Consider the following 18,714-nt stretch of genomic DNA (forward strand, 5'->3'; position numbering starts at 1 on the left):
TAAGCGGCCTTCACCCTCAGTGGCACATGGTTTAAGAGCACAGGGTCACTAGCTGTCTCTGATTCCCTGAACACCCTCCCCACTTCCTGACAGCAGCCCCTTAGCTTCCCAAAATTTTTTTTTTTAATTTTTGTTGGTCATGAGGCCTGAACTCAGGGCCTGGGCGCTGTCCCTCAGTTCTTTAGCTCAAGGCTAGCGCCCTACCACCAGACCCACAGTGCCACTTCTGGCTTTTTCTGCTTATGTGGTGCTGAGGAATCGAACTCAGCGCCTCATGCATGCAAGGCAAGCACTCTACCACTGAGCCACCTTCCCAGTACCAGCTTCCCACAATATTCACATGATTTCCGGTCTTGGATTTGGCACTGAGCCAGGGCACTGACATCAGAGTTGTCAAACTGCCCAGGCCTGAGCTCTTCCTACAACCAGCCCTTCCCCTCAGCCATCTCCCACAAAAACTTCTGGCTCATGAGGAGACAGGGCGATGAGCCAGAAAAGATATGCAGCCGCCCAACCTGTAGAGCACCCCCCGCTTCTCCTCCTTGGGAAGAGAAGGGAGGCCACAGGTTCCATTTGAGGAGGAGACAGATACTTCAGCCCCTCTGGCAGACCCATGGGGGCAGCTGCTGGGGTATCTTCCAAAACAACAACCATGGCATCTGGCCTCTACCTTGTGGCATTCTGATGCGCTGCCCATCCAGGAATACTTGCACTCTGAGTTCCATGGGACTGCCGAGGAAGAAAAAACTGGCCCTACCCCATTTAGAAAGATAGCTGGAAAATTCCATAGGCTCTCCATATCAGACTGCCTCATCCATCCTATACTGCTAATTCTGCCCAAAATGTCTGCATCAGTCACTGGCCTTGCAAATACATATGCATATGCACACATGCTCTCTCCCTCCATCCCTCTCCCTCTCCCTCTCCCTCACTCTCCCTCTCTCTCTCTCTCTCTCTCTCTCTCTCTCTCTCTCACACACACACACACACACACACACACACACACACACACTGAGCTGATTTGACTTTACATGCAAGATTCCCTAAAGCTTGCCACATCAATACTTAAACTCTATAGACCCCCTTTAAAGCCCCCAGACTGCAACCCCTCCTCAGGGCTAACAGCCCGCAGCTTGAAGGTAGAAACTCAGCCAGTGAGGTTCAAATCCTGCTTGTGTTTCTTCTCAAACACGTGCTACAGCCTCTCAGCACCTCTGCTTCCTCAGATGGAAGCCATGAAGGAGGAAGCAGAGAAGGAAGACAGTCTTTAAGCCATTACAACACCTGACTTAAGCTATGCCACTCAGAATCCTGATAATGTTACAAATGAAGCTGGGGGGAAATTCAGTCCCTCCCAGAGGGAAGAAGTAAGGCTGGAGTTGTCAATGGTAGCTGGTCATGGAAAGAGCCCACTGCAAATGCAGAAGTGGATAAGACAGGTAGGAGAGTCTGAAAAGAGCATCCTAAAACCCAACCCTACTTCCCTCCCCAAATTCTGTCCCCAAATTCAGGGCCTCTGCATATAAAATAAAGTATTTGCAGTCATAGTGGAATAGGGTAGACTCTAAATCTAGTGACAAGAGTGCTTAGAAGAAGGCCATATGACAAAGAAAGTCATGTTTTGGGTAATATAGCTATCCAAGAGCTCCAAAGATTACTCTCAGTCACCAGAAACTAGGAAGAGGCAAAGATGGATCCTCCCCTCCAGAGTTCAGAGGGAGCAGGACTCAGTCAACATCTTGATTTCAGACTGGCAGCCTCAGAACCATGACAGAAGAATTTTCTGGGTTTTGGTGGGAATAGTAATGGTGGTGGTGGTGGTGATGGTGCTAGTGGTAGGTAATATGATGGTAGCATAATGGTGATGATAGTAATATTATAGTAGTGGTGATGGCTGTGGTGATGGTAGGTGGTGTTATGGTATTGATGATGGTTATGGTGGTGATAAATAGTGTTATGGTAGAGGTAATAGTTGTGGTAATAGTTGTGGTGGTGGTAGGTGGTGTTATGGTAGTGGTGACAGTTGTGGTGGGGTAGTATTATGGTCATGGTGATGGTTGTGATGGTGGTAGGTGGTGTAATGGTAGTAGTGATGGTTGTGATGGTGGTAGGTGGTGTTATGGTAGTAGTGATGGTTGTGGTGATGGTTGTGATGGTGGTAGGTGGTGTTATGGTAGTGGTGACAGTTGTGGTGGGGTGGTATTATGGTCATGGTGATGGTTGTGATGGTGGTAGGTGGTGTTATGGTAGTGGTGATGGTTGTAGTGATGGTTGTGATTGTGATAGGTGGTGTTATGGTAGTGGTGATAGGTGTAGTGGGGGTTGTGGTGGTAGGTGGTGTTATGGTAGTGGTGACAGTTGTGATGGTGGTTGTGGTGGTAGGTGGTGTTATGGTAGTGGTGATGATTGTGGTGATGGTTGTGATGGTGGCAGGTGGTGTTATGGTAGTGGTAGTGGGTGTAGTGGTGGTTGTGGTGGTGGTAGGTAATGTTATGGTAGTGGTGATGGTTGTGTTGGTGGTAGAGGTGATGCTGGAGGTTACAGCTGAAGTTTAAAGATTGGATTTTTTTTAATCCAAGTGATTTGTGGAAACTGAGGCCCATGAGAAGGCGGGACAAGCCTGAGGGAGCACACAAGGTGGACAGAGACTGGGAGCAGCAGGAAGGAGCTGCGTGAAAAGCTTGAAAGGCTGTGAGCCAGAGAGAAAGAGGCAGCTCCCGCTCTGCCTGCTGTGGGGCTTTGTCCACAGACACAAGGCCGTGGACCCCTGTTTATGAAGCCCACCGAGGAGCTGGAGAACAATCAGTGGGGAGGTACCTGGGAGACTTGAGCAGAGGCAGCCCATGGCGGGGAGGGGGCACGGGCCACAGGCTGAATAAGGACAGAGCTGCAGGATGGGGGTCGGCCGAGCATCAGAGGAGGAAAGCCAGGCTGCTGCGGCCACCGCCTAGTCTCCCTCTCCCAGTGACTAATGGCAGGCCATCCGTCCCGGCTGACATTAATGCTTCCTGCCATCCATCTCCCACTCGTTAAATTATCATTTTATAGCCAAAATCTCTCTCTCTCATAATTGATAAAAATCTCCTTTTGATGTTCGGCATTATTGGGGGGAATGTTTTTTTTTTACTCCTCATTATGTTTTTAATATAAATGTATTTTTCATTGAGATCTGCTGGGAAGGCAGGATGACAAAAGGGAGGAGGGCTCCTCTCCCTCCTTGGCCTGCTCTCAGCCCCAGCTTTGTGGATACCAGATCCTTCTATTCCGTTCCCAGAACACTCAGTGGGTGGCCTTTTGGAGGACAGTCTGGAGAGATGAAAAAGCCAGATGCCTGGACAAACCTAGGTTTGTGCCCAGAGCCAGAAGAGCCAGGTCTGGGGACAGCTGACCCCTCCAGGTGATCCTCAAGGTGGCTTCAAGCCAGTAAAAACTTGGGGTGTTGTAAAGGGGGAGCTGGCAGGTCCTGAATACACCTCTGCCACTAACCTGACCACCCTTAGCACCTGGGGATCCTCATTGGTAGCAGCCATACTTCTGCATCCAACTCTCACCCCTGGCATCAGTCCAGCACAAACATCAGAGCCCCTAACTCAAGCAGTCTCCCTAAGTGAGGACAGGCACACATGTCCAGGCTCTGCCTAGGCAGTTGAGGGCATTTCTACTTGAGGAGAAAAGGGCTGGTCCATGAAACGAGTTCTGGGGACTGATCATTAAAAAGCGGAGGATAAAGGGTTCTTCTAGCAAAATACTACACGGGACAGAGAATCCTACAAGGTATTAGAAGACCCAACTCTACCATTTACGAATCTCACAGAACCCAACTTCCTTCCCATAAAACCCAACATAACATGCTAACAACATCCACAGGACATTTGCTCTGCACCAGACGCACTCTACAGCTCCACTTGCATAAATTCTTTTCTTCTCCACAGCAAACCCAGGTGACAGATAATGTCATTACCCCATTTTACATGTCAAGGTCACCAAAGGAATGAACCAACTCCTGCCCACTTCACAAGTTCAATATGAAAGTCAAGTGTCACGGGAAATCAGTCCTGAAGGTGTAAACTCATAATCCCTGCCAAAGGCCACATGAAGAACTATTAGGGTTCCTCTTATGTACCAATCTGGCTGGGCCACTGGACCTTAATATTAGGTCAGATGTTATTCGAGACGATTCCGTTTGGATGTTTTTTGGATGACATTTACAGTTGCAGTTACTCAGTGGATTTGAGAGAAGCCTGTTGACCTCTATAATGTGGGTGGGCCTCACACAATTAGGTGACAGCCTGAATAGAACAGGTGGACCTCCTTGGGGCAAGAAGGAATTCAGCCAGGAGATAGCCTTCATGCTTGGACTTGAATCCAGCCTTCTAAGCCACTCTGCAGATTTTGGACTTGCTAGTCTCCAAAATCATCTGATGGGATTCCCTAAAAAATCAATGTCTCTCTTTCTGTACAGAGAAAGAGGGAGAAGGAAAAGAACGAAGGGCGGAGAGAGAAAGAAAAAGAGAGAGAAACAGACAGACAGACAGAAAGACAGACAGACAGAGATAAACCGAAACTGAGGCATACAAACACATATATGCATATTCTGTTAGTTCCATTTAGATGAGAACCAGACTTACACAAGATTGAAATCCTACCCCACCTTGGCAATGAGGCCATAGTCTGGAGGACAAGCTGAAAAACAGTGAGTACCTTTTCCTACTTCCCACCAAGTTTTCCCCATGCCCTTCTCCCAAGCCCGCCCTTCCCCTCCCTCTCCTTCTCACTTCTGTCTTTGCTGGTCCTTGTATCTAGTGTCTTTTCTCAACCTCTAATGCCAAGCGATAACAATTCATGCTGTTCACGGTGCAAACCTGTAAACAGTAAGGTGGGTATCAGAAGATTGCCAGCTCAAGGCCAACCTAGGCAAAGTTAGCAAGACCGTATCCCAGAAGAGAAAAAAAAAAAAAAAGACCTTAAGGATTAAGGCATAATTCAAGAAACAGAGCACTTGCCTAGCCAGCACAAAGCCTTGAGTTTAATTCCCAGCACTATATAAATCAACACACACACATACACACACACACACACACACACACACACACACACACACGTACCCTCATCCCCCTGGGAGGGGAGTTAAGAGGCAAAAGACTGATAAAAACATAAAACCACACTCCCTAAGATACCAACATAAGAGCTGCCCCTAACAAAAGCATTTCTGCACTCTACTCTAGCAACTGACCTCATTTCCTTCTGTTTTTTTTATAAAACTTTGTAGGTAGTAATAATCTTATCCAATACAACTGTATTTGAGGACAACAAACCAGCCTCTATAACCTCTTGAAATATGTTGTAATAAAATCCAATTCACTTGTGTTTTGGGAGAAGGAGGTATGCATGAGCGTTAGTGTATGTGCATGGGGGTGGATGGAGGAGGGGGATGTCTATTAATGAAGAAAATTACCTCTGTAGTTCTACTATTCTGCTAATCACTTGTTAAGCCTGCTTTCCCCAAACTCTCGGCCCCACTCATATACCTCATCTAGGTCTTCCCTACTTGTACAAGATGACCTGAGATGCTCAGGCTGCTAGACAGTTCTTTCACTGCCTGCTCTGCCCACCTCTCACATCCCAGTCCCTTCAACTTACCTTTCCTCGGGTCCCTTTCCAACTTCTCCTATCCTTCAGACTCATAATCTAAAAAAATAGTTCCAGGCCCTCTAAAATGTGGCCTCGGTCCCAACAGTGGAGCCTCCTGAATACCACACTCTAGTCAACAAGACTCCACGGTCACCTTGAAGCTTTATGCTCTCCCATCTCTGCACCTTTATAGAGTCTTTGTAGCTCCTCCAATCCCAACCATCTTTGAGGGCCTGAGTCTGGTACCACTGGGATGGAGCCTCTTTCTCCTGCAAACACTTCCGATGGACACTAATACAACCAACCACACATTGTCTTGACCCGCACACCTCCCTGTGAATCAGGGTCTGGTCACATCCATCCACACAGCACTGTGCCTTTTCACCAAATCCTAATTGCCTGAACAAGCAAGGGAGGGAAGGCAAAGAAGAATGAAGGAGACGTTGTTGCGCTGAATCACAGGTTGTCAGAGCCTGCAGGACATCTCAGAGGGAGTCCCAGCTGAGCAAGGCAGATGATCGTGTTTGTTACAACAAACCATGCCTACCCCTCCAGCACAGGGTCATGAGCTCAAGGAGACTAAGGTGGCTATATTAGTCATCTTCATGTTACTTTGAAGAAAGAGAAAATGATTCTGCTTATGCTTTGGAAGTTCCAGTCCACAATCAGGCAGACCCTTTGCTTTGAACTTTGGTAGGGGTGCCAAATATCAATGGCAGGGAGGACACAGCAGAGCAAACTACTCACCTCATGGCCAGGAAGCAAGAGAGACAGGAAAGGTACAAGGCCCATAATCCCCTTCAAGGATGTGTCCTCAGTGAGTAAGGACCTTCCACTAGGTCCTTCCTCCTAGCATTTCCACCATCACCTGGAAACCCAACCATGGAGGATACTTTTCCAACCACAGAAGCAGTCAATAGCCTCATAGCTTAGCCTGTGCCTGCCCCATTCAAGATGGTGAGATGGCAACCTTGGCTCCTTGGACCATGTCCAAGAGCAGAAAGAACCAGAGTCTCATCCACCTGATAGGACTCCCCTCTACAGGGAAGGCCAAACCTCCAACACCCTTCCTGACTCACAGGCTCGGGCGCCATCTGCTGGCCAACGTAAGCACAGCACTTGGACCTATGACCTCCCCCTACTCGCACCCCCCCCCCACCAAGTGAGACCATCCTCAACTCAGTTCCTAGGGAGGCAGGTTAAAGACTCTGCCTGCTGGGGAATCCGTGATGGTTGCTGCTGCACTTAGCAAAGTGATCCTGGCACTCTGCTAAGTCAGTCTCTATGAAAGGATGGTCCTCTTCACTGGCCACTCCTCTACACTGATGGTGCCCACTTGATGGCCAAAGGTGTGGATTGATCTGAACTAAATATAACCATGGGATCCAGGGTCCAGATCTCATCCTCCACACCCATGCTGGGTCCAGGCCAGCCTCACTCCCTGAGGACACAAGTGACTCTCCAAGGCCTCTGTTGATGGGAAAGGACACCGCAAGGCCCACTGGCTTCGCAGCAACAGTCCCAAGCAGCTGTCCAGCCACCTCCCCTGGCTGCAGTCTGAGATTTAGGGGCACCCATGCAGTGTTTGACCTTGGAGTGGCCTCAGAACCTAGCCGAGGATTGGGACCTAGAAAGATGACAATGCAGGACAGACTCAGTCCTTTCTTCCCCCCACCCCACCCACCCCCCAGCAAGAGAAAGCTCTTATTGTAACACCAAAGGGAGCGGCAGGATGGTATTTCCCAGATTCAGTGCTTTCAACTACATGCATGAAAGCAGAGATGAAACAGAGCTGCCATGGAAGGGCCTAGGGCTGGTGAGGCACCCAGCATCACCCTACAAGTGACACTGATCCCCACGCCGTGTCATGGGAGGGGCTGGGGGAGGAGGGACAAGCACAGTGACTGACTTATCCCCCGCCCTCACACCCCCACACTCACCTACCCTGCTTCCCACACAGCTCCTTTCCCCTCCCTCCACCCACAGCCCGCCAAGTGTGTCACCAGGGAACAAATGACATCTTCCCAAGCAGGGGAGGAGGGAAGACTCTGACTCTGTGCCCGGGGGCACTGTGGTAAGAAGCCAAAGTTTGCAAGCTTCCCAGCAGTGAAGGCTAACCCGCTAGTAACCGCTTCTCTTTCTCAGGGGGCTCCAGCAATCTGGGCCAGGAGCCACAAGGCCACCTTGCTCAAGACTACTTGGCTAAGGAAGTGGGAGGAATGTCATCCAGCCCCACACATCCTCCAGCCTGCTGAGTGGACCCGCATGACTGCTGATGCCCCCAGCTTCCCATCACACTCCACCCTGGCTTTGAGGAAGCCATTGAACTGCTCTTGCCCCACTTCCTCCCCAGAGGATTCCAAGGGTTCATCTCCTGCTCCCCTCAACCCGCCCTCATGTCCACCCCCCTACTAAACTGCCACATGTCAGCGATGCTGGGCTTCGGTGTTGTTACAGTGATTTATTTCCTTTCAATTTGGGGGTAAATCACATGCTGTTGGAAACTGGAGGCTAGCAGTCTCAGCAAAAACCAAAGGTGCGCTTAAGTGCACTGCGCCCATCCTGTCCCCTCTGCCTGGTGTACTCCTGTCCTAACCCTGTTCCCCTCGGTCTGCAGCCTGCTCCCTCACTCTAGCCCAAAAATCAAGTTTTCCTTTCATTCCCTTTCTCTCCCTTTGAAGGAAATATCCCTCACTGTAAGGGAGTCACAGCTGTTTCTTGCATGATCTGGGCCCCAAAGAACCAGGTAATGAGCCCCTCCCAACCCCCACCGCCGCTCTCAAGGCCGGACCACCGCTGAGGAGTGGGACATCTTTGGCTGGATGCTAGGTACCTGGTACCAGTTCTACATTAAGGAACTGATCATCACAGCCAGCTCTACACAGATCAATTAAAAAAAAAAATGGAACTGGTCTTTATCAAACCACTGAGCCTATTCTCAGCCCTGCCCTGTGTAGCCAAAGGCTGCTCATTCACACATTAAACAAACACTGGACCCTACCATACATACTTCATTGCTCTGGGTTCTGCAGAGCCTAAAAAACCAGTCTCAGGGAGGGTCTGAGGGCCTCCCAATAGAGCTAAAGTCCATATGCCTGCCATTTGCCAAATGGATGGGAAGATGGACATATGGTCTGGAATCACTTGGCAGAGAGAGGACAGAGAAGGCATTTTAAGTAGGTAGGGGAGCATGGGCACAGGCACCAGGGCTAAGGCACCAGTGGCTCATGGCCAGAGCACAGGGACATTGCCCACCGCCATAGTGTCCATGATCTGTTAGGCACTTGCTCCACCCTTGGGCCTAGCCAGAGCAAATTGCATTGATTATCCCTTCCCATCCTCACAGCACTCAATCGTCTGAAGTGGGCGCCATGGGTATCCCCATTTTACAGATGAGATGCCAAGAGGATAAAATTTGTTCAGAGTCTTGGCTCTAGAGCTATATACTTCTGCCCTACCCACTTAAGTCCTGAAATGGGCAGGAGATGGGGACTGGACAGACTTCTGTAGCTCAACCAAGCACAAATGGAAAGCAGGGGCTCCAGCCCCTGCAGGGGACTTCATGTCCCTGTCCCCAGAAGTACAGGGACCAGAACAGACCAACGAAGGTCCATACAGTTGTGCCAAATTACACGGAGACTGAAGGAGTGTCTACCATCAACGCCAGGAAAGTCCAAGTATTGAACACTGATGGCATCTCAGAGCAGGGTACTGAAATCGCGTACATGAATAAGTGCCCTTGGACACTTGACCTTACCACTCTAACCCTCCATCTTCCAACTGCAACATGGGGTCCGTAACAGTACCTACCTCACACGTTTGCTGAGAGGTTAAGGCGAGTTAACACATGCAGCACAGCTCAGCTGTCAGTACACAGTAAGCCCTTAGGAACTCAGGCATAGGTTGAACCGTATGATGAGAATTTCATATTTTAATGATTTTTTCCCCCTGAGGGCCCCTGAGATTCTTCTGGATGCTGACTTTAGCACTGAAAGTTGCTGAGACATGTGGCTATGCATCAGTGGGGGATCCCTGGCCCCCTGAGCCCTGGTGGCAGGAGCTCTGCCAGAGCCTTCCAGAAGCACGCCGCCCCAGCCCCACCTCAGGAGTGGTACCTCCTTGCCCAGGTCCTCGCGGATGACCTGGCGGATCTCCTGCATGCTGCTCTGCGGGGCCTGGCTGTGCAGCACCTTCAGAGTGCTGGTGTACTCCTCTGGCAGCACATGGTCCAGGGAGCCCAGGTGCTGCCCCACCTTGATGAATGTGCCCCGGTTGGCACAGCAGAGCTCACAGAGTCGCCTGGCAGAGCGGAGGTGCACCTGCAGGGAGACAGACAGAGGCAGAGAGGGGTGAGCGCAACCTGCTCTGGACAACGTTTCCTTCCCTGACCTCTTCTCTAATATCTTCATTTAATCCCCAGTACTCAGGATAGATGCATAAGCAACACACACACATACACACACACACACACACACACACACACACACACACACACACACACACACACACACACACACACACACACACACACACGTCCTTTTATCTTGTCCTTCAATATCCTCCTTCAATCCTGGTAGCCAAAGCAGTCAACTCCAACCTTACCGGATTGGAACTCAGCGGATACATGCTGGAAAGCCACCATGCTGAGCAACTGAATAAAGTGTACCTAGTTTAAAGAGCTAATGCAAGCCAAGTGCCAGTGGCTCACACCTATAATCCAGCCTACACAAGAGGCTGAGATCTGAGGGTCATTGTTCGAAGCCAGCCTGAACAAGAAAGTCTGAGACTTTATCTCCAATTAATCACCAAAAAGCTGGAAGTGGAACTGTGATTCAAGTGGTAGAATACCAGCTTTGAGCAAAAAAAAACTAAAGGACAGTGCCCAAGCCTGAGTTCAAGGCCCCATACTTCATCCCCACCAAAAAAGGCCAATGGCAAGGCACCAGTGGCTCACACCTATAATCCTAGCTACTCAGGAGGCCAAGAGCTGAGGATCATGAATCAAAATCAGCTCAGGCAGGAAAAGGCTATGAGACTCATCACTAATTAACCACCAGAAACCTGGAAGTAATGCTGTGGCTCCAAGTGGTAGAGTGCTAGCCTTGAGTGAAAGAGCTCAGGGATAGCACCCAGGCCCTGAGTTCAAGTCCCACAACCACAAAAAAAAAAGGCCAATACAAACTTCATTTGGTCTTAAATAAAACAAAGTGGTCTCATATGACATAATGGTGAATAGCAACAGCTTTGGAATCAGGAAGATGTTGATTCAAATCTTGTTTTGCTACTTACTTATCAAAAAACCATGGACTTGGGGGCTGGGAAGGTGGCTCAATGGTAGAGCGCTTGCTTTGCATGCCTGAGGCCCTGAGTTCGATTGCTCAGTACCACATAAGCAAAAAGAAAAAAGCCGGAAGTGGCGCTGTGGCTCAAGTAGTAGAGCGCTAGCCTTGAGCTGAAGAGCTAAGGGACAGCGCCCAGGCCCAGAGTTCAGGCCCCACGATCAGACCCTAAATAAATAAATAAGTAAAAAATTTTTTTAAAAACCATGGACTTGGGAACTTCAGCTTCCTCATCAGGAAAAGCAGGATCATAATTTTATTCATCACTATAATGCTTAAATGAAATAATACATTAAAAGGAGCTTAGCTCATGCTCTAACATAGAAGCAGGGTTCAATAAATGAACACAAGGAGACAGAGAATGGGAAATAAATCAATCTCCCTACAAAAATTAAATATAAGAAAAATATTTATTTTTCATCTGTAGCCCCATTCATTCCCTACACTTGGTTCAAGCTAACAAGTCTGAACCACAATCTTTTTGGGGTTTGTTTTGTTTTTGTTGCCAGTCATGGAGCTGAACTCAGGGCCTGGGTGTTGTCCCTGACCTATTTTGCTCAAGGCTAGTGCTCTACCACTTGAGCCATGGCGCCACTTCTGGGCTTTTTTGGGGAGGAGAGAGGTAGGGAGAGCAGGTAAGGAAGTTAGTTAAGAAAGCCTGGTCTGACTTCCAGCTGAGATCCCCAGATCTCAGTCTCCTGAGTAACTAGGATTACAGGTGAGAGTCATTGGTGTCTGGCTTGAACCACAATCTTAAAGACAGAAACAACAGTTCATTTTCCATAGACTGTACTTTAAATTATAAATCTATCTTATACCAGTGTAGAAGAACAAGCAATAGAGTGTTACCCTAAAAATACAACCTTCAGGTTGTCACACCCCCCCCGCTCCCCAACATCTCCCTGCTCTGCAGCTATCTTGACATTAGGAAAACCCATTTGCACTGGACCCCCCTCTTGCCCCTAGCCAGTGCCCAGCATCACTGGTTTGCTGGGTATATTGCTGCAACATGTCCACATTGAAAGCCTCATATCTGCTTCCTATCTCTGTCAAAATGCCATGGGTACCTCTGACATGGTCTCCCAGCCCAGGTTCCAGCTCCCTTTTTCTCTCCCAGCTCAGTCGCTTGCTTTATGATTATCTCATTACCAATAACCTTGCTGTAATAAGTTTTAATCTGCCTTAATATTAAATAAAAGCATCATCATTAGCCAGCTTTGTTTCTGGTTTGAGAGGGGAACAGAGAACAGCTAATAAGATCAATTCTGTGCTGATTAGTTATTGATTTGGCTGGATGGAGTAAAGGCCCACGCAAGACAGCCTTTTCCTTGTATCTGAGTCCCCGTGAGCAGGGCTCCTAGCCCTCAAACTTGGAAAGGTACCAACATCACACCGAATCAATGACATCCCCAAAACTAGGAATTATCTACATTAGGATTCCAGAGTATGTGAGACAGAAAGACATTCATGCCCCACATTAACCATAGGAAGGAAAGGGAGACAGTGAAAGAAAAGGCAACAGACCTTTGATGAATTCTTGAACATAATTAAAGTACATCATATGAGTATATGGAAATGTAATAAGGAAACCCATTACTTAGTACAATCAAATACCCTTCCCCATTAAAAAAAAAAAAAAGCTGGTAAACTAGCTGGGTACCAGTATTTCATGCTACTTAGGAAGCTGAGATCTGAAGGTCACTGTTGAAAGCCAGCCTGGGCAAAAAATTCTGTGAGACTCTTATCTCCACTGAATTACCAAATAGCCAGAAGTAGAGCTATAGCTCTAGAGGGCTAGACTTGAGGGGGGAAAAAAATCTGGTAACCATTGGCAAGTTATAGAGCCTCTCTCTACTCAATCTTCCCAACTCTAAAAAGAGGTCATACTCTGAGTTGCCCCACATGGAGACTGGGGAGATGATCCTGGGTGAGGACATCTTTGTATTCTACAGAGCCAGAGCCGACATTTCCATACTTTCTTTCTTTTTTTTTTTTACATACAGCAATAATTTATTCTGAAATGTTCACTTAGTTTCTGTTGAGATACAATCCATGTCTCATTAATAAAAGAGCAGCCATCTCGCCTCAAATACCAGAATATTTCCATACTTTCTATAAGGAACCTGGGAATCATTTTAATCGGGTGTGGCAAGATGTATAAGCTCAGAAATGACTAATGGTCAGCCCGGCGCTGGTGGCTCACACCTGTAATCCTAGTTACTCAGGAGGCTGAGATCTGAGGATCACGGTTCAAAGCCAGCCCGGGCAGGAAAGTCCATGAGACTCTTATCTCCAGTAAACCACCAGAAAACCGGAAGTGGTGCTGTGGCTCAAGTGGTAGAGCACTCACCTTGAGCTGAAGAGCGCAGGGACAGCGCCCAAGCCTAGAGTTCAAGCCCCATGACCGACCAAAAAAAAAAAAAAAGAAAGAAAGAAAGAAATGACTGACAGTCATAAAGCTTTTAGTCACGAATCCCTAGAAACAGACAGCCTGGAGTGTCACACGGGACCACATGGTGTAGAGGGAGGGGGAGAGAAATGTGGGCAAAAGTTCTCACTATAGGTTCCATGGGAAGAACTGGCTGAAGCAGGGCTGAGGCTAGGATTGGCTGGCCTGGATCATTCCTGCAGCGTCAGAGGCACAGGCGCTATCTCCAATTGCATGGTACTTGGCCTCTAGAGCAGTGGAGGTTGGGAGAAGGCCCCTACCCACTCCCCTCTTCATGCCCCAGTGTAAGACACAGGAGGTGGTTGGGATTAAAGGGTCTAGATTGGTTAGTTTGCACATAAAAGGCACACTCCCCGCTTTGCTTTCCGTCTTTAGGTACCAGTTAACCCTGGAAGGGGAAGGAAATTCATGGATATGAATAACTAGGGAGTTATCCTCCCTTGGGGCTTCACCCAGTACTGTGATTGTAAGAACTGATGACACCCGAATGTTCATAACCTACCAACTGCTCTCTGCTGACTCCAGCTGGACAGATACACTCTCCTCTCCAGCATCACTCCAAGTGTCCAAAAGGGCTCCTCACACATAAAGGGGCTTCTTCCCACCACACTCACCACCACCAAACCTGCCCTTCCCTGCCATCCTCATCTTAGGAAATAGCAGCTACAAATTTGGGAGTTTCTCAGGCCATGAACCTTGATGAGGTCAGCCCTGACTCCCCTCCCAAAGCAGGGCTTCTCTGACTTCCCACCTAACACAACAAAATGCTAGTTAGACAAGAATCACAGTCCGGGGTGGGAGGGTTGTCTGTTTGTTTAAGGCACTGGACATCAGGATAGTGAGATCAGAGCAGGGAGATCACCCCCAGTTCACTGCAGTTTCACCAGGCTGGGGCAGAGGGACCCAGGCTACTCAAATTGAGGGGAGGAAGGTGAGTCCCTCTATAGGAAGAGATCACAGCAGAGAAGCTGGATAGTGAGCTTCAGGGGCCCACGTTGCATGTTCCACTTGGTATGCTCCTTTATCAATGAAGACGTTTACAAAAACTGCATGACCAGGGGAAGAAACATCAGGGATAACAGTGCCAAGCTTTACAGAAGGCCTGTCTCCCCCAGCCAGACTTGAAAAGTCCCATCGTTAAACTTGGAAAGATCTGGCCTCCATGGTGGGAGACTTCCTAGTCTGTTTAACCCCCATCTCACCAATATTAAAGGCAAGACCTGGAGTGGGAGGGGAGGAAGAGGTTACTATGACAAAGCAACTCAATCATGTTCTAGACCCAAGCTCAGACTAGTATAATCACTCTGGAAAGCATCCTGAAGGTTCCTCAAAAAACTAAATATAGATCTTCCCTATGACCCAGCCATACCACTCCTGGACATCCACCCAGAACATCACAAGCCAGGATACCATAAAGACACTTGCACATCCATGTTTGTTGCTGCACTGTTCACAAATAGCCAAGTTGCAGAAACAGCCCAGATGCCCTACAATAGGTGAGTGGATCCCAAAAATGTATATACACACATGGAATTTTACACACACAATGGAATATATATACACAATGGAATTTTACACAGCCATTAGAAAGAATAATATGTCATTTTTAGAGAAATGGATGGACCTAGAACAAATCATGAGGTAAACCAAGCTTAGAGAGACAAATGGCACGTTTGTCTTATATGAGGAAGGTAGTGGATCTAAAATACACTGGGATATAACAAATTATACAGGTTTCTAAGCACTTACACACAGTGAGATCAAAGGAGATACTCTTAGGAGAGGAACAGAAAAGCACAATGCCTATGTGCATCTGATCACACAAAATAGTATTTATCAAAATGAACTCCAGGAGATGAAAACAAGATATTTGAGTTTCAGGATACCAATGGCTCATGCCTATAATCCTTGCTGCTCAGGAGGATCAAGCAACAGAGTCAGCCAGGAAAGCCCATGAGACTCTTATCTCCACTTAATCAGCTCAGCTATGGCTCAAGTGGTAGAGCAACAGTCTTGAGCAAAAAAGCTAAGGGACAACACTCAGGCTCTAAGTTCAAATCCCAGTACTGACACACACAAATAAAAGATTATCCTTATATAATTTTTATTATATTATCTTTAATCAAAGAAGAAATGAAAAGAGAAATTAGAAAGTTATTTGTCACTAAGTTAAAAATGAAAACTTTGAACAGAAGTCAATAAAAGGGGAGGGAAATAAAAGAGAAGAGAAAGAAGAGAGAGGATGCGGGGAGGGGACAGTAGAGGAAAGGGAGACAAGGGAAGAGATGGGGAAATAAAGAGGAAGGAAGGAAGAACAGAGAGAGAGAGAGAGATGACACCAAAAGTTAATTGTATAAAAATAGCAATAAAATCAATAAGCCTTTAGCCAGACTGATTAGGACAAAAAAGAGAGGCAAAAAATTCCTGTTACCACTCAGTTTCTTACAAACATTAAAAAAATAACAAAGGCACTAGTAACCACAAATCTTGCCAATAAATTTCACACCTCAGATTTAAAAAAAAAAAAAGACTACTAAAACAAATAGACAATACAAAGAATGCTTTGTGTTAAAGAAATTGAATTTGTAGTTAAGTTTCCCACAAAGAAAAGTCTAGGCCCAGATGGCATCACAAGAAAAAAATAACACCAACTTCCAAAAAAAAAAAAATCTGGAAAATTGAAAATGGAATCCTTCCCAACTCATTCCAAGAGACCCATATTACCCTAGTATCAAAACTAAATAGTCAGCAGGAGGCGAAGATCTAGAGGACCTCAGCCCAAGGCCAGCCTGGGCAAAAAAAAAAAAAAGTCTGCAATACTCTATCTCCAACATAACCAACAAAAAGCAGATTTGGAGGCATAGCTCAAATGGTAGAGCACTGGTTAAGCAAGTAAGCAAAGTTGAGAGCAAAAGGCATTACATTTAAACCCCAATACCGGCACAAAAAGAAAAAGAAAAAGAAAGTAGACAAGTTTAAAAGTGGGGGTGGGGGACTACATCACTGTAAACATAGATGCAAGGTTTTGTTTTTTTTTTTTTTTTCTGTTGGTAGTGGGGCTTGAACTCTGGGCCTGGGTGCTGTCCCTCAGCTCTTCAGTTCAAGGTGAGCGCTCTACCACTTTCAGTTTCCTGGTGGTTAATTGGAGACAGGAGTCTCACAGACTTTCCTGCCCAGGCTGGCTTTGAACCTCGATCCTCCGATCTCTGTACCCTGAGAAGCTAGAATTACAGGTGTGAACCACCAGCGCCCAGCTCAAGATTATTTTTTAAAACTAGTAAATGGGCAGGGTGCCAGTGGCTCACACTTGTAATCCTATCTACTCAGGAGGCTGAGATCTGAACATTATGGTTCAAAGCCAGTTGAGGCAGAAAAGTTTGTGAGACTCTTGTCTCCAGTTAACAACCAAAAAGGCCAGAAGTAGAGCTGTTGCTCAAGTGGTGGAGTGCTAGACTTGAGCAAAAGAGCTCAGGGACAGTGCTCAGGCCCTGAATTCAAGCCCGAGTACTGGAACAAAATAATAATAGTAATAATAATAACAATAATAAATAAGTTGATACAAACTATAAAGCATCCCTGACATTCCATCTGTTCCAACAGTTCTTTGTGACTCTTCTTAGTTCCAGCCACAGGCCGCTACATTCCTTGCCTTTCTAGACAACCACTAATCTGCTTTTTATCAGAATAAACAGAAATTTTAGTCTGATACAAATGGAGTCATACAGCCACACATTGGCCTTTTTCATTCAGTATAATTATGCTAGCATTCACATGTTGTTGCATGTATTTTCCTGCTCACTAGTATTCTACTGTTTGAAAATACCACAATTCATTCTGTCACCTATTCCTAGACAATTGGGTTGTTTCGAGTATGGGAACAGAAATAAATGCTTTCATGTCTGTGGATAAATACTTTCTAGAAATAGAATAGCCAAACTGTATGGTAACTATATGCTTAACTTCTTAAGAATTTGCCACAGTTTTCCAAGGTGGTTGTGCCACTTTACATCAGAACAGTGCCTGAAAGTTCTTCCTCCCAATGTTTGGTATGACAAATCCTTTCTAGCACTTTAGCCATCTGAACAGGTGTGAGGCAATATCTACTTATGTATCTTCAATGTATTTTCCTAATGACTAGTGAGGTTAAGCATCATTATGAACATATTTTTTTTTTTTTTTGTCCGTCTTGGGCCTGAACTCTGGGCCTGGACGCTGTCCCTGAGCTCTTTAGCTCAAGGCTAGCGCTCTACCACTGAAGCCACAGAGCCACTTCCAGCTTTTTCTGCTTATGTGGTGCTGAGGAATCAAACCCAGGGCCTCATGCATGCAAGGCAAGCACTCTACTACTGAGCCACCTTCCCAGCCCGAGCATATTTTCTTTCTCTGTACCTTCTTATTTCCTTTCTTTTTTTGTGTATGTTGGTCCTGGGGCTTGAACTCCACAGCATAGTTCCTGGGCTTTTTTGCTCAAGGTTAACAATCTACCACTTGAGCCACAGCTCTACTTCCAGCTTTTTGGTGACTAATTGGAGATGAGTCTCATGGACTTTCCTGCTCAGGCTGGCTTTGAACTGCGATCCTCAGATCTCAGCCTCCTGAGTAGTGAGAATTACAGGCATGAGTCTGGCTAGGTTGTTTTCTTAAAACTGAATTTTAGGAATTCTTTATTTATTCTATAAACAAGTATTTTAAATTATTTGCAAGTATTTTCCCCCGTGTATGGCTTATCTTTCCAATCTCTAATGAAAACTGTCAAGAGTCAAAACAGAGTTCAAGCCATTTGTGTCAAATTCTAACAAAAAGCAAGCAAAATGGAAGGCAGGAAGAAGTTTTAGAAACATGATCTTCTTGAAACCGATATTTTTTATGGGGATATTGTTATGGAGGATACTGGGATTTGAATTCAGGACCCTACACTTGCTAGCCAGGTATTCTGCCACTTGAGCCATATCCCCAGGCCTTTTTACTTTAGTTATTTCTCAAATAGGGATGGCCTGGACTCTGATCCTCCTATTTACATTTCCCATATAGCTGAAATGACAAGCATGAACCTTCATACCAGCTTTTACTTGCTTGACATGGGGCCTTGCAAACTTTTCTCCTGAGCTGACCTCAAACCACGGTTATCTTGATCTCTACCTCCAAACTAGCTAGGATTACACATGAGAACCATGGTATGGAACTGATTTTTATGTAGCATGTGAAGTATGGATCAGAGTTCAGTTCTGCATTTGCATATCTAATTATACAGTTGAACAGATAACAGAACTATCTTTGCGTCTTTTTTTTTGGCGG

General features: G+C 46.6%; 1 protein-coding gene across 4 annotated transcripts in view; it reads right to left on the reverse strand.

Annotated features, from left to right (window-relative positions):
* The window catches only part of Adck1 (aarF domain containing kinase 1), a 106,408-nt gene that overhangs the window by 48,704 nt on the left and 38,990 nt on the right, over nucleotides 1-18,714 (reverse strand). For all 4 annotated transcript variants that reach the window (XM_070028742.1, XM_070028750.1, XM_070028727.1 and 1 more), the window contains exon 4: nucleotides 9,747-9,950. In XM_070028742.1, the coding sequence (XP_069884843.1) occupies nucleotides 9,747-9,950 (204 nt within the window). The remainder of the gene's footprint in view (nucleotides 1-9,746; nucleotides 9,951-18,714) is intronic.

The sequence above is a fragment of the Dipodomys merriami genome, unplaced genomic scaffold (genome assembly GCF_024711535.1).
Source record: "Dipodomys merriami isolate MVZ:Mamm:240054 unplaced genomic scaffold, mDipMer1.0.p SCAF_1, whole genome shotgun sequence".
Taxonomy (NCBI): domain Eukaryota; kingdom Metazoa; phylum Chordata; class Mammalia; order Rodentia; family Heteromyidae; genus Dipodomys; species Dipodomys merriami.